The sequence below is a fragment of the Urocampus carinirostris genome, chromosome 7 (genome assembly GCF_059441175.1).
Source record: "Urocampus carinirostris isolate Australia breed hairy pipefish chromosome 7, RoL_Ucar_1.0, whole genome shotgun sequence".
Lineage (NCBI taxonomy): Eukaryota > Metazoa > Chordata > Actinopteri > Syngnathiformes > Syngnathidae > Urocampus > Urocampus carinirostris.
This window is the reverse complement of record NC_142355.1, coordinates 26,635,458-26,660,707: the sequence shown is the minus strand read 5'-3', so window position 1 is coordinate 26,660,707 and position 25,250 is coordinate 26,635,458. Positions and strand designations below refer to the sequence as shown.

At 38.1% G+C, this 25,250-nt stretch overlaps 1 protein-coding gene across 2 annotated transcripts in view; it reads left to right on the top strand.

Annotated features, from left to right (window-relative positions):
- The first annotated feature begins 2,083 nt into the window (after window positions 1-2,083).
- The window catches only part of LOC148362813 (PDZ domain-containing RING finger protein 4), a 248,545-nt gene continuing 225,378 nt past the window's right edge, over window positions 2,084-25,250 (top strand). Inside the window, exons 1-2 of one of the 2 annotated variants that reach the window (XM_088340383.1) lie at window positions 2,084-2,505; window positions 4,317-4,367. In XM_088340383.1, the coding sequence (XP_088196509.1) occupies window positions 2,164-2,505; window positions 4,317-4,367 (393 nt within the window). In that variant the 5' untranslated portion in view covers window positions 2,084-2,163. The remainder of the gene's footprint in view (window positions 2,506-4,316; window positions 4,368-25,250) is intronic. The other variant, XM_088340384.1, reaches the window with a different exon arrangement.

Sequence of the window (25,250 nt, the reverse complement as noted above, 5' to 3'; positions counted from 1 at the left end):
GTCATGTAATCTAACGTCATTCTGTGGTTTAGGGTTCCAACATTGACCCTTTCTATTTCGCTCTTCCAATTTTTTTCTCGCTTCTCCTGCTAGCTGCTAAAGTTAACCACTAACTCCAACTCTGACCAACTCCAGTTATTTGCTGTTTTCAGCCGCTCGGTTGATTAAAAAAAGCAAGCTTTTCTCTAAAAATGGATCCGTATTTAAACAAATCCTCCACAGAATTCAATTTATAATTAGTTTTTTCAAGCAACTTTTCAAATAATAAGCAATCTTTAAAACACTTAAAGCCTTAGTGTGTAAGATTTGGCACTGTATTGTCTAATGCAAACAAAAACGACACATTGCTCCGCATAGCAGCAAGTTGCCAGACAAACATGGCAGCACCCTTCGTATGGATTCCATTATGTAAAACAAATATAACTTTCTCGACCCATGATTTTTTTCATTAAAAAAATAATTTAACTTAGGTATTTTTGCTTAGTATTCAAATCAATATTTTTTATACTAAATGTACTTTTTTGTCGCACTAGGAGGCACTAAATAGTACACACTGTCCCTTTGAGAAGAATTAAATAGCGAGTGAGTTGTCTGTCTCTGTGTGCACTGCAACTAGCTGGCAACTAGTTCAGGGTGTCCCCTGCCCACTCCCCGAAGACAGGTGGGATGGGCTCCAGCACCCCCGCGACCCTACTGCGGATAAGCTGCGCAGATAATGGATGAATGGATGTAAATAATCAAAAATAACTATTTTTTTGACTTTTTTTCTGTCAACATTTTAGGGATCGACCACATGTGCTCAGAGGTTTTTGAAATTTCCCAATTGCTTCTTTTCTTTGTCTTTTTTCCGTTTATCCTTCCTGGATTGGATTGGCTGCAAATCAAAACAATGAAATGTCCGAGAAGCTCAATAAAGATTTACAATAGCCAATAGATCGGCTAATACATAACAATAAATATTTTTTGTTTTGTCTGTCTGTCCGTCCGTCTAGAAACTTAAAATAGTGGCGTGCCATCATTTGTTGAGTTATCACAGTTTTGAACTTTATGAATGTAGGAATTTTACTTTCTAAAAAGAAAACCTTTTACACCACCCTTTAGTACGACAGTATTTTTGTCGTTGTATATATAAAATGTAAGTGTTGTATACAAAGTAAATGTTTCTGACATAGTTGTATTCATTGAAGAAGCCGATGAAAAACAAAGAAAAAAACTCATTAACATATTTATCAATTTGTATCATCTTTACATAAATAGTAAAAATATGTCTGTAATTGACATAGTTTAAGGTTGTAAAGTTATGTGCTAAAAAAACAATAAATAACTCATTTTAAATTGCTTTTTGAAATGATTGACAGTTCCAACTTCGTTGCGCACGACAGACTTTGATACAGTATAAGATATGGGAGACTGACATTTATTCGGACGTTGAAATCAAATTACCCACTTAGAGCATTTGTTTTTTTTAAATTTGTTGCATACTTGGAAATACAACATTTTGAAAACGTTTTTGACATTTTAATTTTAAATACATTTTTAAAATGATTGACAGGTCACGCTAAATCGCACGAAACAGATATAGGAGACTGAGACTTTTCAATTTCCTACTTATTTTGACGATTGATATAGCATTAATATCAAAACAGTTAGAAGACACTACATTTTTAGGACAGTTTATTTAAAAATCTTTTCGAAATGATGGACAGGTGTCGTTAAGTAGCACGTGACCGACATTAGGCTACGGGATATGTTATAGCCCACTTTTTAGATGAACTTTATTTTATTCCCCCCAAAAAACTATTTAAATTACATACTTTCAAAAATGAATGCTTATGCATGACATGTGAATAATTTAAATAATTAAATATTGTTTTCTCTTTAAAACTTGAAATACGTTGTAGTCTAAAATCGTAAGTTGCCTCTTCACCTCACGGAAAATCGCTACAAAAAAGGAAAATTACTTTCATTTTGTTAAAAATATCAAGAAAAAAATCAGAAATATATTATTTGATACAGATTTTGAGAAAATTTGAGGTCAGTTCAAAGGAGGTGCTGCTGAAAGGTGAGCGTGCGTAATGACGTCACACGCATCCCGCCTGGTCTTGACTTCCAAACATCGTCGAAGTGTCAAAACTGGGAAGAAAACCACCCAAACTCCGAACTATGTGCGCCGAGTTCTCCACATCTAACCGACAGAACCCCTCGGAGCCGAAGACGGATGAAAAAATGGACCCGCAGACGAAAAAAGAACCTGAAATCATCAGGGGTTGTCAGCGAGGGAACGGGCGACCGTTGTCTGACGAAGACGCCTCTCGGGCGGACTACGTGGATCAGCTTCTCGCGCTGAGCGGCGCCCTGGAGGAGAGGAAAGCGACGTGGGGGCAGCGAACTCGCCTTTTGGGGCTCCATGGCGCCTGGCAGCAGCCGGGGGGAGAACTCTGGAGGCTCCAGCAATGTTTGGGACATATGGACAGAATTGCACAGCAACTCTTTGAATGCTACCAGGTAAATTATTGTCACCATTTCTATCAGTAAAAAAAAACTCAGAATCCATTGATATATAAAAAAAAAACATAAAAACAAAATTGTATTTTTTAATTTGTTCTTTGTAGATTTCAAAAAGATCATATTCATTTGAATTAATCCATCTTTTAGTCTTTTAGGTAAATGATACATTATTTCCTAAGTTTTGTTTGACTTTGGTCACGAGTAAGGTCTCAAAATTCACAAATTATTAGCTTCTCGATTTTTTTTAATCCTCCCATTTTTTTTATTTATCAAAATTCATGATATAAACCAAAAAACTAAACATAAAAAAGCTTTGCTAATGTTGGCAAACAAAGGCATTTGTCCTAATTTTGAAATAAAAAAGTCATTAATATTGGTTACAAACTATTTGGCCTCATATTAATATAAAATCGGCAACATTATTTTGGAGATACAGTCTGTTCGACTGCGTTTTACTTTGACTTTTGACTTTGCTCTTCCCCCAGAGATTCGATCTGCAACCTCAGTGGAAATGTTTAAATTTAAGCTTAAAACACACTTCTATTCTTTAGCATATGAATAACCTATATTGTATGTTAACAATATCTGTTTATTATTTGTTATTGCAAAATCCATTGCAGCCTTGTCATCCTGGAAGGGGGATTACCTTATGTGCCGTCCCCTCTCAAGGTTTCTTCATTTTCCTCATGTCGAGGTTTTTGAGTTGTCCTTGCCCTCATGTAGTTTTTAGATCAGGAGATGTTGTAATAATAGTCTGTGGTTTGCAATGCTCTGTGGTCTGTGCAGCCCTTTGAGACTCTTTGTGATTAAGGGCTATACAAATAAACGTGACTTGACTATAAAGATAAAGATAAATAAAGTTAAGTTTAACTTACTTTTGGAAGACTTTAAAAAAAGAAACATCAGAATTTTTCCAATTTCTGATGCGATACTGTCCGAAAGAGTAACTAAATTATCATGGAGGATGAGTTTAGGTATTTTGTAATGCAATAACAAACACATTTTCTCTTTTAGGATCGACTATTGAGAGTGGTTTAGTCCCCTCGATTAAATCAATATAGTTATTGATTATTAATTAATCAGTGTTACTAAAAAAATAGGTTTCCTCATTATAACAAGACACGAAAAGACACAAGACAAAAAAAGCGAGTCGTTAATAATTAAAAAAAATAATAATATTGAATACTATTACCGCGTTATTTTTGTTGTTGTTTGTGTTTTCTGAATTTACAATCTTTCTTTATTATACCAGTTTAGTTTCGTTTAAGTTTTCTTTCACTTTGATGAGTAACCAGAAACATTATTTTATTTTTAGAATTAATCATAATTATTGGTTATGGCTTTCAATTTTGTAATACTAAACCCCCTCAACTTTCCATAACCACGTGCATTAAGTGAATTTAAACCACATACAGTATATAAATTACTTTTGCAATCTCCCTCATACAGGATATTGTTATGCCGCAATGTGTTGTGTGACTTATAGTGCGTAGACCAATGATACACGCAAACTCCCGTTAACTCGCTAAAATAACCATTTGTGTGTATTGGTTGAAATCTCTGGGTCGCTCCAGAGATATCAGTCTTATTTTCTGCCTCTACTCTAAATATGCCACAGTTGTGACCATCTATAGAAAGTGTAAATCTATGCTTCTGTCAGTCCACGTACAAGCACAACTTGTAAAACCATCAGGACACAGCAACTCGGTACAATTTTGAACAATACTTTGTTGATTTTGGTGTGTGACATGGGTTAAATAATTCTCTAATGTTAAAAGATATATTGTATTGTTTTATTCTTTTGTCAGGGGGGTTCTAGGAGCAACTTAAAAACATCACAGGATGATGATTCAGAAAAGGTAGGATCTGCTTATTGTTTTTACTTCATCCTGTTATGTTGACTGAACTTTTGGCATATGATTCAGCACATGCTGAACAGTGACTTTCAAGGTTAAGTGTGCATGTTCTAACCCAGCTAGCGGCGTCGGTCCAAATGTATGTTAAATTAATTTGGGGGATTTTTTTTTCTCCCTTTCTCAGCAGATCGCATATCAATGTCTGGGCTTTTTTTTGGATGCAAAAAATATTGCTGTTGTGTCATGGTACGGTTAACCTGGTGTTTCATGTTCTGGATTTTTCATTTGTGAAAAATATGCTGGTGTCACATTGTGGAAATGTTTTAATTTAGTCAGCAAGCTTTTGATAGCATCCCTTTCTAGCTTCCCTTTTCTGATGCTGATATACATACATGCCCATACATTCTTTTTTTTTTTTGTGTGAATTAAATACAATTGCAGCTCCATGTTTCCCAACCAGGATTTTCCCTTTATAGCCATATACGTTTTTCTGCCTTACTTGTTTGCATACAATACATCTCAGCTATTGGATGCAGGAAGTGCTTATCGACTGAAGTAATTCATCATTTCACTGACCTCCGGCGTGAAACTCTTAGGTTTTTTGTCTTGTTTAGGTTGCAAGCTTAATGCACTTCCCAGCCTCCTGTTTTGGCCTTTTGACAGGTTATCATACTCTGGCACAGGACACGCCTCATACATCTCGAAAACTGAAAACTCGCAAAAACCCTGCGTTCTCCCCTCATAATATCCAGTCTGGTTGTGAGATGACCACACTAATCACCACGCAGAAGATTCATCTACTTAATTAATGAGGAAATAATGACTATGGGTAGTCAATTACTCGGTTCTAAAAATTCCCATCTGATTTTATCACTGCTGGGTGGTGAGGGTGTTGATTCATTAGCGCAACATATTCTGAAATGAAGGACCATCTGATCTACCGGGGGTTTCTCACCACGAGGAAATTAGGACAATGGTGTCAAGTTATACTGCTGAATTAAGTTTGGCAGCCCCAAAGATACTTAACATATTTTTTGGTGTTCTGTTTCGCAACTTTTCACTGGTCTGCACCATCTATTGCATTGGAAGAGCTACGAAGTGTGCTGTTTTATTGAGCGTCAAAAGGAAATGTAGAGGGCTGAACCGTCACTGCCGGTGACCATAACAGAGCGCCAAGGTATGGTTTGAGGTTTTTGTCTAGAATATACTGGAATAATAGCATGTAGTAATTTAGGGGTGTCATTATTCAGTCTGGGTGGGATGTCCGCTTTTTATCTTTACATTTGAATTGTGTTAGCTTTTTATATAGTTTTTCTTTGGGGTGACATTGCACAACTTCATGAGTTGTAAATAATCTAATGCACTTAAATAGTTTTACTTTAGTTTCAAGTCATGTTTATTTGAATAGTCAAGTCATGTTTATTTGTGTAGCCCTTAATCACAAGGAGTCTCAAAGGGCCGCACAGACCACAGATGATTGCAAACCACATACTATTATTACACCATCCCCTGATCTAAAACTTACATGGGGGCAAGGAAAACCCCAACAACCTCAACATGAGGAAAATGAAGAAACCTTAAGAAGGGACCGCACATGAGGTCATCACCCTTACAAGACTACCAGGTTGCAATGGATGTGGCAATAACAAATGATAAACAGATATTGTCAACATGAAATACAGGTTATTCATATTCTAGAGAATAAAAGTGTGTTTTAAGCTTAGATTTAAACAGTTCCACAGATGTTGCAGATTGAATCTCAGGGAGAAGAGCATTCCACAGCACTGGGGCCCGAATGGAGAACGCTCTCGAACCTGCGGATCTTTTCTTGGCTCTTCGGTTCACTAGTAGAACAGCATTTTCAGAGCGAAGACTCCAGACCGGAACATAGGGGAAAATTAAATCTAAAAGACATGAGTGAGCAAGTCCATGCATGATTTTCTATTATTATTAATAATCATTATTATTATTAACTTTTCTGATAAGGATCTTAAATTCTGAAGATTTTCTAATGCAGAATTTTATTACAGTGGAACCTCGGTTTTCGAACGCCTCTCCGTTCGAACAAATTGGTGTTCGACCAAACATTTCGAGAAATTCTTGTTTCGCTGTTCGGTTAAAAATTCGGAGTTCGAACGCTGGTACGCTAGGGTGCGATGCTGAGCGGCGTACGGGTGTTTTAGCTCCTAATTATGCCTCCGAAGAAAGTCGGTGCAAGCAGGACAGGTGAAAAAAGACAAGTTGTTAGTACAACTATTGCCTTTAAGAAAGACATAATTGCTAAATATGAAGGAGGTGGGCGAGTTTCTGATCTTGCTAGTGAATACAGCATGGCTAAATCTACGATCAGTACGATACTAAAGAATAAGGAGGCTGTGAAATCGAGTGATGCGGCTAAGGAAGTTAGCGCTATAAGCAAGCAACTGCCGCAATTTTTGGAAGAGGTTGGAAAACCTTTGATGATTTTTCTCTCCCCACCGTCCACCACAAAGGTAAGAAATCCTATTCATAATTATTTTCTTTATCCTTTTTGTTATTTTTACACGTTCATGTTAGCATAATCTTTCGTACGGAAGATTACGCTAACGCAAACGTACGATTAGCCTGGGTTAGCTATATGTTTACGTTCATGGTAAACATTCAGGGTGTTGGAATGGATTAAAACAATTTTACATTACTTTTAATGGGAAAAACGATTTCGGTGATTGAACAAATCGGTTTTCGAACAGGGTTCTGGAACGGATTATGGTTGAGAACCGAGGTTCCACTGTATATGATAAATCAACTGTACGCGTAGTTCCATAACTGATTAGTTGTCAATGTTTAGTAGTTGGTACCACTTTTAATATACCAATGTTTTTTTGAATTTTTAATTTGCCACCGACCCCAATTCTTTATACCAATATTACCTCTTATACAGTGGAACCTCAGTTTTCGAACGCCTCTCAGTTCGAACAAATCGGTTCTCGACCAAAAATTTCGAGAAATTCTTGCTTCGCTTTTCGTTCAAAAAATCGGAGTTCGAATGCCGGTACGCTAGGGTGCGATGCCGAGCGGCGTACGGGTGTAGATTGCCTCCACTCCTCGTGAAGAACTGTTATGACGTGCGCGCGCACTTCTTTTCGCTTTCGCTTTAAATATCGGTGAACTGAGTGTTTTAGCCCCTAATTATGCCTCCGAAGAAGGTCGGTGCAAGCAGCAAAGTTGCTACAGGTGAAAAAAGAAGAGTAGTGCGTATAACTATTGCATTTAAGAAAGAAATAATAGCAAAATATGAAGAAGGTGTGCGAGTTTCCGATCTTGTTATACATACAGCATGGCTTCTGCTGAGCACCACAAAGGTAAGAAATCCTATTCATAATTCTTTTCTTTATCCTTTAAGAGCTCACCACTTTTTGTGGAGACCCGGGTGCTAAATGACGTGTAAACGACCTGATTTTTTTAGTTGTACACGTTCATGTTAGCGTAATCTTTCGTACGGAAGATTACGCTAACGCGAACGTACGATTAGCCTGGGTTAGCTTTATGTTTACTTTCGTGGTAAACATTCAGGGTGTTGGAACGGATTAAAACGATTTTACATTACTTTTAATGGGAAAAACGATTTTCAGTGATCGAACAAATCGGTTTTCGAACAGGGTTCTGGAACGGATTATGGTCGAGAACCGAGGTTCCACTGTATATAGAAGTGTACTTAAAACAATAAAATATTTTCAAAAAAGGTCAATTGCTGATATTGCTTTTCTTCCTTGTCAAAATTGCTTAAAATTAGTGGCAGTTTTCTCTTTTTGGAATATCTTGTTCCTCTTAAACTGCTTAGTACAACAACAACTTGAATAGTTATACTGTATTTGATCAAACAGAATCACATGTTCCAGTTCAGCCCTTAAATATACAGATTATATTTTTTTCTTCCAAAAAGCAATCCCATAGCGGCATTTCGGGAATACAATGGCTATGCCATTTCTTAACTAAGGTTAAGTCAACAGAAGTATGAAACTGTCCCAGAAATGTACGTTGAATACAGAGAAAGGTTATTGATAAATGACGTGAACTAATCCCGTAATATAACATTTGTGTAGCAGTGAAACACATATGGTATACGGTGTCTGATTTACACAAACCTAATCTAGTCAAGATTTGTGAGAGACAGAACTGGAGTAATAGTGGAACTGATCAAGCGTGTGGTTATGAGAATACTCGGTGGGTTTGGAGAGGATGGATGAGGAGCGAATGTTGAAGAGGATCTACAGAGCAGAAGTAAATGGAAGGGGAATAAGAGGAAGGCCGCGATTGACGTGGATGGATGGTGTGATGAGTGCACAACAGGAAAGAGGTCTAATTGTAGTGGAAGCTGGAGCTCTTGTTGGTGCTAGGAATGAGTGGAGAGGTGTTGTGAAAGGATTGTGGGACGTTTGGATGTGTTCTAAATGATGGGCAGGGCACCTGTATGATGCGGCAGGGGTAAACCAGTGAAATCTGTCGGGCCCTGCTGTTGAACAGAAGAGTGTGTTGTGTCACCCTGACCCGAGTGACATGGTGGCTTTCTTGTGTCCCGTTTCATCTGGAGGGACGAAAGCATGGCCAACTTGGGTGCCGAGCTGCTTAACTTGTTTGGGTGTTTGGGCATTTTTGTGTTTGCTATTTGCTACTTTTTCCTTTTTTATTTTCTTTGTTTTTGTATGTTTTTGTCTTGCTGTGAGTCACCCCTCTCGAGGGATATGACCAAGGTAGATAGATAGATCGATAGATAATCTAGTCAATAGATATTGATTTTCTCACATGGTCAGTCCCAGCCAACATTGCTGTCATATGATTGTTTTTATGTTATTATTATTATTTTTAAATGTTTTTTTTTTTATTTTAACTATTGTGCACGTCTGTGTACAATATTTGACTCTCCGGGTCATCTGCGGGGGAAAAATATTTTATTTCCTTATTGTACATTAAATATTTTTATACAGACTGTGAGCCCCAAATTATTGCCTGGAAAGTTTTATACAAATGCATTTTGATTGATTGATTATGATCAGTCTTTTATATTTTCTAGTTCAAATGGTTGCCTTTACTGCTTTAAAAAAAAAAAAAAAAAAAAAAAAAAATATATATATATATATATATATATATTTTTTTTTTTTTTTTTCTGTAATGATACCCTTAGTTTCCATACTTACTGAATAGTAGAGATGACTAGTACTCTGTCAGTTCCATGCTTATTGAGGCCGAAGGATCAAATTGAGATTTCAATTGGCACAGCAGTTTGTCATCTTCCCTGCTTCATTTCATGCTATGTTGTTGTTGCATGCCACACACATATGAATGCGTAAGAGTGTTTTTTTCTATTTAACTGTCATTTAGTCAGCTTGTTAGGGTCACAGAACCAGTGTTGGTGGCGAGACCTCCCACCATCTGGCCTTGGCGTTGTGGATCAGAGCAGCAGGCTTACACACATTAAACTTTTCCCCAATAAAATTTGAGTAAATGATTAGAAAGCTTTGGCGCAAAGTGCAGAGTTGGATGCAGGTGCACTTTAATTTGGTGTACTCCCACTCCCTCAGCACTTATAACAGGATGAATTGAAGAAGTGTAATATCTGTATCTAGCCAGCAGATGGCAGGAAAGTCACGCTGTGCAAAACACACTAACCCCTTTTCAACCAGGATGCAAGGTGACACATATGGATACCATGCATCAGTTATAACAATTGATACAATTTATTTCGTTCGTTATTATTCCAGTCAGAATCCCTAAACATGTGTTTTTGTCAATATCCCCCACCCCCTACAGCACAATTGCAGCTTATTAGTAAGTTATTCAGAAATCATCTGACCTGAATCTGAGTATAAATGGTGACCAATACAGCTTGCAGTAACCCTTAAATGAATTAATTTGAACCATATTGAAGATACGCATCATAAAGTAATCAGACAAGTGTAACATGTCGTTAACCCTTGTATAATAAAGCATCTCTAGATTGAAACACGAACAAAAATTACTTTCCGTTTGATGAGACCCTTGATGACAATTTTATACATATACATAAAGTAATAAGGGATCTGCAGATATCTACAGCAAGCAAGTTCATAAACCTCAAGTGGGAATTTCTCATGTAGTGAACAATAAAATGCCAAGCTTAGTCATTATCATTTTATTTGTTTTGCTTGTGTTTTCTTCCAGCCCCGCTTCCCTTTTCTCCCGAACGAGACAATCTTATAATCATGGATGCTTCCTTTGGGTCTTGTTAAGTGCAGACTGTGCTGGTCAGCATCCTCTTGTATCGTTTAATAACCTTATGCCTCCGCTTTGGGGTGGATTCTAAAGCAAATACTCTACTATTACGTTTGTAAAAGACTGTAATGTATTGTGCTGGGTAAAGCAGGATACACATTAAATACATATGTATGTATGTATGTATGTATGTATATATGTATATATGTGTGTGTGTATATATATATATATATATATATATATATATATATATATATATATACATTTATATATGTTTGTGTGTGTATATGTATACAGACACTGCCCTACTTATGAACGAAATAGTTTCCAGACAATAGTTCGTAAGTTGATTTTTTTCATAAGTTGCTTCAGTGCTATATTTTGTATAAAATGCATGTTTAAGGTTTATATAAGTATTTTTAAGGCTTGTATCAGTAACCTGTATTGTTTTGTATTTAAAAATAAACATTTCATAAAATAACATGCTCTATAAAGAGAAATAAAGTGTAACGTACTTTTGGAAGATAAGCATCAAGATGTCCAATCCAACCATTTTCTCAAGTGCATCAAGCTTTCTTATTCCACTTTCATTTCAAAAGAAACGTCTTGCCTCTTCTTTACACTTTACACTAACCATATTGAATGGATGCGAGAGATATTAAACAATAAAAATGTTAAAGTTGTTAGCCCGCTGGAGGTACAGTGTCGAATGTTTACACATGAACTAGGAGGAGGAAGCGGATTTCTTCTTCGGGGTGGATGTTGGATGACCTCTCACAGCGCCACACGCCAGTAGTGGCGGAAAGGAGCACTGCAGTACTGTCTTGTACTCAGAAAAAGGGGCACACAATACACAATCTAACTTAGAGCAATATGCAGGTATTTTTCGACATCCCGAAAAAAATGTTCGTATCTAACCGTTTTTTGTAAGAAGGGGAGAGTTTGTATGTATATGTACATATGTATAGATTTACATTTTTTATGGGAAAATAGCAAGAATAATATAATAATAAGAATATATCAGCAATTGTGCGCTCACTGCTTTATGTATCTTTTTAATGAGCTGTAGTACCAAGTCTGACTTTTGAGTCACCGTGGAAGCATCCACACTGGTGAAAATGACTGAAACAAGAAACAAACAAAATTACATTTTGCCAGGATACTTTGTAGCTTGTCTGCTAACTACATCATAGTCATACCTTTTCCTGTCAATTGATTTGCGAATCAGTTTTGGTAAGAAACTCAATCCAGAAAGCCAATGCAACCAGTTGCTCTATATCTGTTCCCCTGTGCGCTATTCTTTCGATTCATACTGTAATCAAAGAGTATGCGGCTAGCCAAACTGCGTGTTTATCTCATATAATATAAAATATTGAACAGGTAAACGTAAATTATTGTTGGCATTGATTTCAGGGAGAAAAAAGGACCCAGATCACGCAATACATATCCAATAATCTAATCTGTGTGTACGCTGATTAAGGAAGTCTGAAATTATACTTTTGCGACTTACACCAAAAGCATTTTCTAACATTAATCTTGTGCACCCTAAGTTATTTGTTTGTCCATACCAAATGCCTGAGCAACTGTGATGTCACCTTGGCTCAAAAGCGAGTTTTAAAATGGCTGCCCTTTTGAGATTTCTACAGTGGAACCTCGGTTCTCGACCATAATCCATTCCAGAACCCTGTTCGAAGACCGATTTGTTCGATCACCGAAATAATTTTTCCCATTAAAAATAATGATTTAATCCATTCCAACACCCTGAATGTTTACCTTGAATGTTTAACGTAAACTAAAGCTAACCCAGGCTAATCGTACATTCGCGTCACCGTAATCTTCCATACGAAAGATTACGCTAACATAAACGTGTAAAAATAAAAAAATCAGGTAGTTTTCAAGTCATTTAGCACCCGGGTCTCCACAACAAGTGGTGAGCGGTTCATTTGAAAGGGGGCTCCGTTCCATCACCCTGAATGTTGGGCTCCGTTCCAACACCCTGAATGTTTACCTTGAATGTTTAACGTAAACACAAAGCTAACCCAGGCTAATCGTACGTTCGCGTTATCGTAATCTTCCGTACGAAAGATTACGCCAACATGAACGTGTAAAAATAAAAGAAAAGGATAAAGAAAATAATTATGAATAGGATTTCTAACCTTTGTGGTGGTCAGCAGAAGGCGCAGGTGGACGGTGGGGTATTCCCTAGCAAGATCAGACACTCGCACACCTCCTTCATATTTTGCTATTATTTCTTTCTAGCAATAGTTGTACGCACTACTTTTCTTTTTTCACCTGTGGCAACTTTGCTGCTTGCACTGACTTTCTTCGGAGGCATAATTAGGGGATAAAACACTTCGAACGCCTATATTAAAAGCGAAAGCAAAACGAAGCACGTCCGCACGTGATAACAGTTGGTCACGAAAAGAGCGATCTACACCCGTACGCCGGGCAGGAACAACCTAGTGTGTCAGCTCAAGTTTTTTATCTTATGCCTGAGAGGCTTCATTCAGATTCAGATTCAGATTCAGATCTACTTTATTGTCATTCTAGTACACGTGTATACAGAACGAAATGTCGATGCATCTGACCCCCACAGTTTCCTTGAATGTACAGATATAAATAAAGTTGTATTGTATTTTGGCTACGTATACAGTCATTGAAATTCAAATCTTGTCGTTGACGCTAAAAGTAAGTACTAAAACACTGAGGTGGTAACTTCATTGGCCCGATTTTGCTTTAAAAAAAAAAAATCAAATTGAGAAGGACAGACTACTGACCTAGACTATGGACAAAAACGTTGTCTTTAGTCTGTGACAATATCAAAGGTTTACAGGCATCTACTAACAAGCTAATTATTATTATGTACAGTATAAACTTTAGTATACATCCAAAATTAAGCAAAAAGTAATCAATACTCAATTGTCCAACAGTAACCAAATTATCACTGATGTAAAGTGACGCCAAATATGCACTTTGAGATCATCATATTTGAACAGGAAAGTTCATGAGTTTTTAAGTAAATTCCCTCAAGATGCTCAGTCCCTTTTAAATGTTTGTTGGTGTCCTTTCCAGTTTAAAAATTGGGATATTAACAATTGCCACATTCAGTAGCATTCTACAAATCGTTTGGTTCATTTGCCTCACATAACCTTACAAACACTAATAAATAACAAAAATTCTACTGGCCGGGTTGGACCAACAATTTTTTCTCCGCAATTTAGACCCTTGATGGGGAGACAATAATTTTCACTGTTTGAATAAGCTTCCGCCAGCTCCAAACGAGCCCCGGGGAAAACCCAGAGACAAATCGGCTTTCCTCCTATTAGTCTACACCAGCTGTTGATTAACTTTCAATAGACTCTTGCGTGTTTGTTTCCTCCTCTTACCCTCCTAATGAATGCTGGCGATGATTTGGCTGCCATTGTCTTCCTTCATTGCTACAAATGCTCGCTGAGTGCTGCTACACAACAGAATCGATAGCGCTGGACTATGAGGCCTGAATATGCACACGGCTTACTGATAAGAACAACTGGGGAACCTTCTCTAGGGCAGCAATTATTTTCATAGTTGATTTATACATCTATTGTTTTGTCAATTGATTGATAAATCAGCTCTGTATTCTAAAATCAAACAACTAATACAATTGTGGGAAAACATAAATTAAAAGTAAATTAGGTACAAGTTTATAATTACATGTGCGGCTTGAACAATATTTGGGATTTTGAAACACTAAAACCCTTCACTAAAATGTTTGACTTCTATTCAACACAGAAAATGTGTCCGATCATTGAATAATGATATAATAAGAAGAAAATCGGATTACCTTTAATTCCGGACTACAGAATGCACGTGGATAAATGCCAAACACTCACATTTGTTCGAGCCACCCTGGATTTTAGGCAGCAGACTTAAACAGCCACAGAACAAAAATAATTTGCGTTCATTCCTTAATTTTTAAGCCTGGCGCACACATGGCGCCAACCACGTGGGGAATTTGGGGCTGACGTCTTTGACTGCAAAACGTCAAGAGCGGTGTGTCCCTGCACACCTGATGCTGTTTTTAGCTGCGTCCTTTTCAGTTTTACTCAAACTTGTTTACGTCACGTGTTTTCGGATTATGTGACCATTCAAGATGGCAATTTTTAAAGATGAGCACATATTTACTACTGAGCAAAAAGAAAACGCAAAAGAGGGCTGTGTCGCGTAGCATCTGAGCAATATAGTTATAGACAACAATGCCAGGGCAACCATACTGTGGAGACTAGTGCCAGATTGCAACACAGACTATTTTTGTGTTGCTGTCATTGATGGTTGACACGGTAATGGACCTAATTGCATTCACTTGTTATCATTTCTCAAAGATTAAGGGAAACTTCAGCGAACTGACATTGATGTGGACCACGGGCCGGCAACCTATGGCACGTGTGCCAGCAGTGGCACGCGAGGGGTTAATCAGTGGAACGCGAGCGCACGCCTAAATAATGATTTTTTTTCATGCGCATTTTTATGTGAAATTTAGACATTTTCAGTTGCGCGCTGTGTTATAAGTAGATTTATAATAAACTTAATTTTAAAATGTTGTTCTCTTATATATTCTGATTATCAATCCTTAATACTTTGCAACATGTTGCTCACAGTAATTTTTTAGTGAGTTGATTAACAAGAGTAGTGGAAGATAAATTGGTCAGTTATACAATTTCAATGTATATCCATGTTGTATATTCGGACTGGTGTAAAATTACAGGTCTGTTGGATATAAAAAAAATGTTTTGCGAGGCAATAATCTTGGTGTGGCACACTGATTTACAAGAAAATTTGAAAGTGGCACTCCACACCGAAAAGGTTGCTGACCCCTGATGTGGACGATACAGCAAGAGAAGGATTGAGTTTTTGACTGACAACCTCCACTGCTGTACAATTCAGATGTATAACTGAGGACTTGATTTGTGGGTTAAAATCTTAAAATATCATGCGAACATTGGAAAATTTAATAAAGGACCGTCAAACTGCCCAATTTTGCTCCTGTAATGTATAATATGAATAATTGACTTACTCTTCTCGAAGGGTGTCATAAATGTTTGCAGTCGTCACTGCATTATTTTGTATTTCGAGCACTTATGTTGTGAACAGCAGCTTGCCGTTTTCCTCTCAAAATATGAAATGAAGAGGACGCCGCATCGTATTCAAAGCAGCATTCTTTGAAATGTAGCGAAACAAAAAGTTGCGGTTTGTAGTCCAGATTATCCAGTGTTTGTAATCATGCAAAACTTAAATTCTGCAGTAATTTTAATCAAAAATATACTTTAAGTCTGGGTTATAATCACCATTCAGTATTCTCATGTGCACATTGCACAATTATGTCCATAATAAATTGGAATCTTTAAAATAACAAACAAAGAAAAACTTTAATGCGTTGACTTGCATTTTTCCTTTTAAAAAGTTTATTTTCCGTCTATTAATGAATTACTTTGAATACGTAGTTGTTACACTGCTATTCTTCAGTGAATCACAGACTAATGAGTGCTTTTTCATAGAAGTTTTGGTGATAAAATATTGAAAAGGGAAAATGTATTTCTGCCTTCAGTCTGGGTTCTAATCATCGCTGGCTATTTTCGTTTGCATAAACAATTAAAACCTGCATAAATTGGAGTCGTTACAAAACAAGGAAAAATATGGAAGCGCTTTTTTTTTTTTTTCATTAAAATTTTCCTCTGACATTTTTATGCAAATACACGATATCAAAACAATAGTAATGATAGTGAAATTTCTGTTTCTTTTTTTGCTGTTGTTTAAGTTCACGCATGGTTACTTTAAGAAAGGATGTGTCACGAGGGAGTGGGAAGGTGACAGATGCGGATGGTTTGTGCTTTAAAGTAGTGTGCTTTGAAGTCAGTCTGTGTATCTACGTGAACGAGTTTGACCAACATTAGCTCTTGTATGACTGTTTATTCCACCTGTTGTTTTGTCATTAAATGGGCAACTATTACTGCACAGCCCTGGTGGACGCTGGGTCTTAAGCCATGATCGTGAGTCCTTTTATTTCAGTGGGAACCTTCTTAAGACCGACCCCCACAGAACTGAGGACTGTGACTGGCGAAACATCTCTGGTCAGTGGAAGAGAGGCATTTCTGTTTGTCCAGGGAGACTTAACAACAACTCCTTCAGCATGGGTGGTGGTTGTCTGAGACTCTTGTACCATACTTGTACGATACTTTTTAAACGCTGCAAATATTGTGGTGGACTTGGGAGCTAGTGTGCTCATTCTGCCAATTGGTCAGCATGTGAAGCTGATTTCGGCCTCTCAGCGGGCTGCTCAGTGAGCGACCTTCAACACCGCAATTTTGGAAGTGGCAAGTCCGCCGGCCGAAGCGCCAGTTATGAAACTACAGTGATCGATGGGTGATGGGTTAGGGTACGGGCCAACCCCAGAGACTGAGGCAAATACCAAGGTGGTTGGAAGATCTTTTTGTTTACCCCTTGGAGCGAGGGGCTTTATAAGGCAGTGTAACGTCTGTTACTTTTATTGCTGTTGTTTGTGGTCACGCATGGTCCCTTTAAGAAAGGACGTGCCGCGAGGAAAAGGGGCAGGCGAGCGTTGCGGAAATGTTTTGCTTCTAAGTACTGTGATTTGAAGTCAGTCTGTGTGTGCATCTGAACCAACAGTAGCTTTTATCTGGATCTTTATACAGCCTGTTGTTTTGTTAATAAATCGATGACAAGACTTATTCAGCGACTGAGTGCATCATTGAACATCAAGGGGCATTACAATTTATAAAGATCTGTTTTGTCCATCCTAATTTGGGAATATTTACAGTATATAAATATGGAAGTGTCTTTATGGTGGCTTACTATATTCCCTTCTCCCTTGTACACATTTGCAATTCTATCACTGGGTGCAATTAATGTCGGACTGCTTTTACTCTTATTGTTTACCGGGTGGTGTAATTGGCTTGTGCTGAATCGCGCTACAACAATTCGTGAAGCCCATTGAACATCAGTCAGTGTTAGTTTAGTGCATGAAAATCTACAAAGACACTGAGAGTCAGCGAGTATTTCTCATCCAGCTTTCCAAATGGAGCAATTCCATCATTCGCCATTCTCTTTGTTTTGACGTAACTACCTTTTTCTGAGGAGTAGGCAGCGTGATTCATCATTTTGGTTTCACACTCATTGAATTTTTATACCAGTTTCCCCTTGCGCACCCTCTCATATTTTCCTCCTGCTTCCGCAATTTAAATCTATTCTATTTCAAAGATCCCTCCATCTTATCAATGTGCATGTTTGTATACAGCAAAAAGGCCATGAATCAGCCCTATGTTTGCACCCTGCATAATGTATCTCATGTTTGGATGAGGAAATGTGGGGGACCTTATGAATAATACAATGCTGCTCAAGCTCGGATGCCAGTGTGGGTGATAATAAAGCAGGTTTCTATTAATGTGGGCCAACCTGGAGAGCCCGGTGCATTAGCTGAGGACGGCCGGCGATAAATCAGCGGCTCGTGCGGCGGCCTGCCTGGCACCGGCGCATCCCTACCGAGACCTGCCGCAGTTTTGCCACATGATGAGGCGAAGCATTCACAATGCCCCCCTTACCCGGCACCGCGGGTCTCAGAGGTGGCTTTTAATCGCCACAAATGGGCGGCGATAACAACTGGCTGTATTTCACGCTCTGTCCGATAGTTACGGCCTGCTGTAGGTTTTACGACAAGATGTCAGGTTCCTGGCATAATTGGCTCTTCTATGTGGATTTTACGAGTCTGTTTACTCTGTGTAGAGCACTCGTCTCCGGGATGCTCTCCTCGGGGTCCGCCGGGTTCTCCATACGCTCTCAGCCGACGTCTGAGGGGGATATTTTGCCAGGATCCGACGCCGGACAGCCTACTGATTGATGCCCCTTAGGCTAAAGCCAGTGGTCCTCTGAGTTATCCAGGACAAACACGCATCGCGTGCTCCCCCACTGTCAGGGTGGCAACCGAGTGGGTTCAGAGTGCTGATGGATGGCTGCTTTCTAGACGAATCCACATGTATCATTCATAGATTAAGGACTGCAAAAAATGCTTTCGCGTTTTACCAACAGGGCTAAGCAAGAGAAGAACATGTATGCACTCTGTTGATTTGATTCCTTCAGTGTAGACAAGGGTGAAGGATTGAAACCAAGGCTATTGCACCATTTATCCGTGCTAGGTTTAAAGAATTTGTAGACACTCATACTTAGGGAAGACATCCATGGATTTTGAACTAGCAAGGAAAACAACTTCAGATAAGAGATTCCAACCTTTTCTTAAGGGCCTTGGTTACAAACGCAGATCTGCCTCAAAGAATGATCAAATAACAGCTATATGGTTGACAATAATATAAACAGTTCATAATAGTACACAATAATATTTAATACAACAAACAACAGTCCATTTATTCATCCAATACCTTCCGCTTATCCGAGGTCGGGTCGTGGGGGCAGCAGCCTCAGTAGGGTAGCCCAGATCTCCCTGTCCCCAGCTAATCTAACGGGATCCCGACACAGCTATTATTACCCACATTTATTTTCGCACTGCACTGTTTCCAGTGTTTTTTAGGAATGCGTTTCACAATTAGCTTCTTTTTTTTAAAATGTATAGTTTATTCATTTATTTTGTATTTTATTGTTGCTGCACTGAAAAATAAATACTTTCAATAGATATTTTGTTGGCCTGTGGGGATTCCGGCTTATATAATTTAGTATAGTAATAATAACCAGCTTGGTGGCCTTGGGGCTATGGCGCCCGCCCTGAGACTGGGAGGTTGTGGTTCAAGCCTTGGCCGAGTCCTACCTAAGACTTAAACATTGTTACCCGTTGCCTCCCTGCTTGGCGTTCAGCATTAGGGGTTGGAATTGGGGGGCTTGGTCACCTAATGACTCCCAACACCTCAGTTGGGTTGAGCGAGGGGGCTGGAAATCCCCTCCTCTGAATCAATCTCCCAAAAAGAGTCAGAAATGACTCTAGCCACCTCCCACTAGGGGGATATGGCTGTGGTATATATATTTATATATAATATATATATATATATATATATATATATACAATAATTTTTTTTAGAAACATATTTATTTTGTGCAAAATATTACATTATTGTTAGTAATATACTGAACAAAGGGCCTGTATTTTTTCTTATTTTTATTTCTTTTTTCCTTTTTTTCTTGTCTTTTTCTCTTCTTTTGTTTCTTCCCCTCTGGCTTTTTTCTTATTTTATTATCCATTTTCATTTTATTTTATTATCTCATCTCATCTCATTAGCCGTACCGCTTATCCTCAGTAGGGTCGCGGGGGGCTGGAGCCCATCCCAGCAATCATCGGGCAGTGGGCAGGGGACACCCTGAACTGGTTGCCAGCCAATCGTAGGGCACACAGGGACAGACAACTCATTCGCTCATTCACACCTAGGGACAATTTGGACCGGCCAATTCACCTGAAATGCATGTCTTTGGAATGTGGGAGGAAACCGGAGTGCCCGGAGGAAACCCACGCAAGCACGGGGAGAACATACAAACTCCGCACAGAAAGTCTGGAGCTGGATTTGAACCCACGACAGGTTTTATTATTCTTTTGTTTATTTTTTCCTAGCTTTTAATTCTTATTATTTCCTCTTTTTCTTATTGTTTCCTTCTTGTTTCGTTCTTCCCTTTTCTTTCTTCTATATTTTTTTCTGTTTTTGTTGTTTATTTTCTAGCTTTGTCATGCTTTATTATTTTTTCCTTATTATTCTCTTTTTTCTTTTTATGTTTGTTTTTTTATTTAGTTTGTTTCCCTATTTTTTTAAAATATCTTTTTTGCCTTTTCTTTTTCTTTTAATCTTGTGTTTCATATACCCCCAGTATACCCCCAGTACTTTGCTTCTTTTTTCCTCCTTTATTATTTTCATTTTTTTCCCTATTTTTTTTTATTTTTATTTTTTTATTTTTTCAAACTGCCCTCACTGTTACATCTAGATTTTTTTTTTGGGTAGGGCGTGTCCATTAAATACAACATTTATTTGCATTATGATGTTGCTTCCGCTTTACCCTTGTAATCGGAATACTTACTAACGCCACTTATACGTTATTTGTCTGTTCTCTAGGCATGTAAACGATTCATTCTGATTGTTACTGAAATCCAAAAGTCTGTTTACAATTGGATTAGCGCCTGCATGTAAACGTCGTTATTGTATAGGAGCCTGTTAAAGACTAAAGTGTTATACAAGGTTTACTTTAAAGTTGGTTTCCAAATATTTGAACAATTTAGTCTAGAATATTGTTTTAAGTAACACAGTGAATCCTCTACTAAACAGATTTAGAGTACTATTGATACATTTCAATTCAACTTTATTATTTTGTAAAATTTATTAATTAAGTTATAAGGGACCTAGAGTGGACACTTGTGGCGCTCCATTTAAGAGGCTTTCGTGCCCCTACTTCATCTGGGAATACACGATTCGAAAACCCACATATATCATGATCATCAACGAGACAACCTTTTCCTCGATATCTAAAATCTTTGGTGAAAAAGACATGTTTATCCAATGCAAATGATTTATATCACCATCCTCACAATACTACCGATTTGGATTTATGGTGGAAGCTGTGACCTTATCATACTGTTGTGAGTTTCTATAGTCTTCATAAATTTGAGGGACCTGTTATTACAGGAAGGGAGATGTCAGGTAATATGATGTGTCCTCACCTAATCACGCCGCTGCAGACATTGCTTTGTTGCTTAAAGGTTAACCGACTCTCTGGAGTGCCGCTGGATATCTCCCCAAAGCCAACCCCTGCCGCTTTATCTCTGTTGTGTTGAGAAGTGAGGCTTTTATGGGTTTATAGTTATATGCTTTCTCTGTTGGAAATTGTCAGCAGTAACCTAAAGACTGGGAAAAGTTTTCGAACGCGAACACCGCGAGTGACCACACACAATTCTCTGAAAGCAGGGCAAAGAGCTTACATTTATTTTTATGATTTCATTGTCGGCCTGATCGTCTGCTTTTGTAAGATACTCATTACACTCAAGTTTCTATGGTGTATTTTGATTTTGTTTAATGGTTCTTGTTATGTTTCTACTACATTTTGTGATTAGAAACACAGGTCCCCAGCAGAAAATCTTGCCAATTTTAGGTAAATAATTTTTTAGATCTTAAGTCAAGCCAGATTTATCTGTATAGCCCTTAATCACAAAGCGCTTCAAAGGGGTGTACAAACCACCATTACAACATCCACTGATCTGAACTCTTCATGAGGGCAATGTTTAAGATTTTTTAAATCCTATTTTTCCCCCCTAAAATAAAAAAAAAACATCCTCAAAATAAACATTATTTTCTCGCCAAGCAGATGGTTGATGATTTTCCTGGGGAATCTTGGTAAATGATTTTTGGGGAAAAATTCCACAAGAAAAATAATCTACTAAGATTAGAAATAATATGGAGCAAAACAGTCTAAAATATGCTCAATAAGACAATTTTGCCTAAATTAAGTATACATTTTCTGAAAAAAAAAAAACTACACTTAAAAAGCAACATGCAATCTTTGTAGTGTAGCACTTATGCTTGCAACTTTTTCATTTGGTCATAATCTGTGTGATTTGCAAATGTTTGAGTGTATTTAAATGCCACTTCAGTTCATGCATGTGATGAAATTCATACTTTCATTAGGGGCCTGCTGCAAAATATATAAACCTCTGGAATATGGTAATCGACTAACATTCTTTTTAGCGTCCTTATTTAACCATTAAATATAATCTCTTAATGCCAGTGTGTGCAAATGGAATCTCTTTTTTGCCTGTGCACGTTAAATTCAGCCACACATGCGAGGAAACCGGTCGCAGTGCCGAGACCTGCCAAGTAAATGTGGAAATGTGACAGGATGTGTTTGGCCTGTTCTATTCCGTCAGTGTAAAGGATGAAAAGAGGAAGAAAACACGTTGGCTCACATGCCAGTGCGCCACACTAATGCGGAAGCCAGCTTTAGTCACTCCTTTTGTCTTTTCCTTTACTCTCTGACGTTCCCTGCGTGACACCATCAAAGTGATTCCCCCTATGCTTTGGAATACACTCCTACATGTGTGCGGCTGTGTGTGTTTCCCCCTGTGTGGGTCGTGCGCTCGTGTGGACCCCTGCTGTGCAGAGATGCCGCAGCACCTGCTGCATGTCTTATCACACACATCAGTTCACAAACGTCTCAAGTTGTCAGCATCCCAGACACACACACACACACACACACACACACACACACCATGATGAATAATTAAGAAGGGAACTGTGTGGATAAGACACAAGCGTACCTGGAGGAGTGTTTTCCCATCACCTTTGTGTCAAACACATTTAGATTAAACAGCATGTTTTGGGAGTGGTAGGCTTTGCTTGGAAGAGTGAGGTGTATTTTAGTGGAAACAAAGGTGGTGTAAAAAGTCAGTTGTTTGGATTCAAGTTGGTTTTCTACTTTATTCAGTTTTCGCAAGAAGGAAGCTTTTCCGATGCTGCTTTTAACTTAGTAGTACATGTGAAAGTACAATAGAATGGATTACATTTTCGGTGTAGTACAATTTTGGTTTGCTTGATCGATTTCCAGCTACATTAAATTATCAACCAGAAAATGTAATTTATTATTCTTTGTGAAAGAAAGTGTAAACATTATTGACAAAATTCACTTAAAGTGGCTCCAGCCTCTTGTCTGGATGCCCAAGCTGGACGAGGTGACTGGGAAAATGAGGTCTGGACTCCCCTGCTGAGGCAACTGCCCCTGCGACCCGAGCCTGATAGGCAGCAAAAAATAGATGGTTGAGTTTTCATTCGATTGTTATTATCGTTTATTCAATCTACTTTCACAATAGTGCTACAGTGTTTGTAGCGATAGACTTATGTTGAGTACTCAAATAAAGTCTGCAATAGAGTGAATTTGCGATGACTGAATCATTATATACAGGTTATGGACAATTATTAGATATTTCTGCTTGAATACAATTCCCTAGTATTGCCTGTGTACAATACAATTTGTGGTGTTGAATATTGAATATTTTTTCTTTATATTATTGCTATTTATTATTACGAAGATATTTTTATCCTTATTTTTATGAGTATCATTCATTAAACAGCTCGCTGGGCTTGGGGTAGGGCGCCCGCCACGAGACCGTGAGATCGATGGTTCGGGCCTCGGCCGAATCATACCTAAGACTTACAATATTGGTACTCATTTCTTCCCTGCTTGGTGCTCTGCATACGTGGTTGAAATTGGAGGGTTTGGTCAAGGATAAGTCGAGGGAAATGGATTATAGGTAAACAGTTGACGGATCCCTTAACCACCTAGGTCGTAGGGGCACCACTTCTTGTGGTGTGTCTTAGGCAAGTATAGCCTGACAGCGCCCATCCTTCCCTATGTTGTTTTTTGGGGGTAGATGTTTGCTCCTCCACATAAAAAATAGTACTGGTTCCTTGGTTACCGGTAGCAGGAGAAGCCTCCTGATCTGATTCTGATACAGTACTTTCATCATCTGGTCACCGTCGTTTTTCGGTTGGAAGTGTCATCCTCCTCTTAAGAGTTGAGCCGGACTTAGCCATTGACGGGCAGTGGTATCTGTGTTACAATGGTGATATTATAATCCATGGAAAAAAAAACTTTCGTTCTGAAATAAAGTCACCTCGTCTTGACCGCGAACAGATTTATTTATTTATTTATATATATATTTTTTACTTTTTCCTTCACTAACCACTCATGTTTGCCACTTAACTGCGGTCTCAATGTGAATGTTTTTGTCCACTGCGATTTTATTATATTATAATCTGTATTAACTGCTGTTATAATTGTTTTAATAATAATATTCTGCTTGTTATGTGGTCACTAGTGGGCAACTACTCTTCATCGAAAAACAGAAATTTTCTCGTTTTTTTTTTATTCTGTCTTGTCCAACTTAGTGTACAATAAACTTAATATAATCTGTAACTGGTTGTACATGGAAGAGTGTGTCCTGTCTTTCTTTTTGCTTATCCCACAGGTTTTATAGAATAAGTTCTAACCTTAAGATTGAGTTTGCATTTCACTTTATTGAATAAGTAAACATTGTGTTCTGAGGCATCAGTGCATCCAAAGCAAATATCATTCACATGACGTCGATGTCGTCAGTGTATAATGGAAGACGCTGCTCTCATGTCTGTCAGACCACTGAGAGCCATTAAAGGGCCAGTTTTTTATGACACTCTGGATTATGGATGCTTTGTGCAAGGAGCTTCATCTGAGGTCATAAACGTTAGCCCAGTCAGCAAACTCTGCTCATTATGAGACATTTAAATGTAATCATTTATTGATAATGCTTGTGATCTATTGTTGTGGCCGGACCATGAGATTTTGCCCAATGGCATGGGCTAGCTAAGCAATATGTCACAGGAGCCAGAGAACAGTTCTGATAACAATGTCAAAAAATTGAAATTATTCAAATCATCATAATATGAATCAACAAGACGGAAAACGGTTTCTATGCAGTATGTACTTATCCATTATCATAAAAGCTTTTTTTTTTCAAATCATCACACATTTGACGAGTGTTACTACACTTGCAATAAATTCTTGATTTCATGGACCATGTAAAGTTTTATTGGCCTTGTGATGAGAGACTTTGACTGAGTGCCAATGAAAGTCTGCTGCTCCGACATAGCCCAGCGC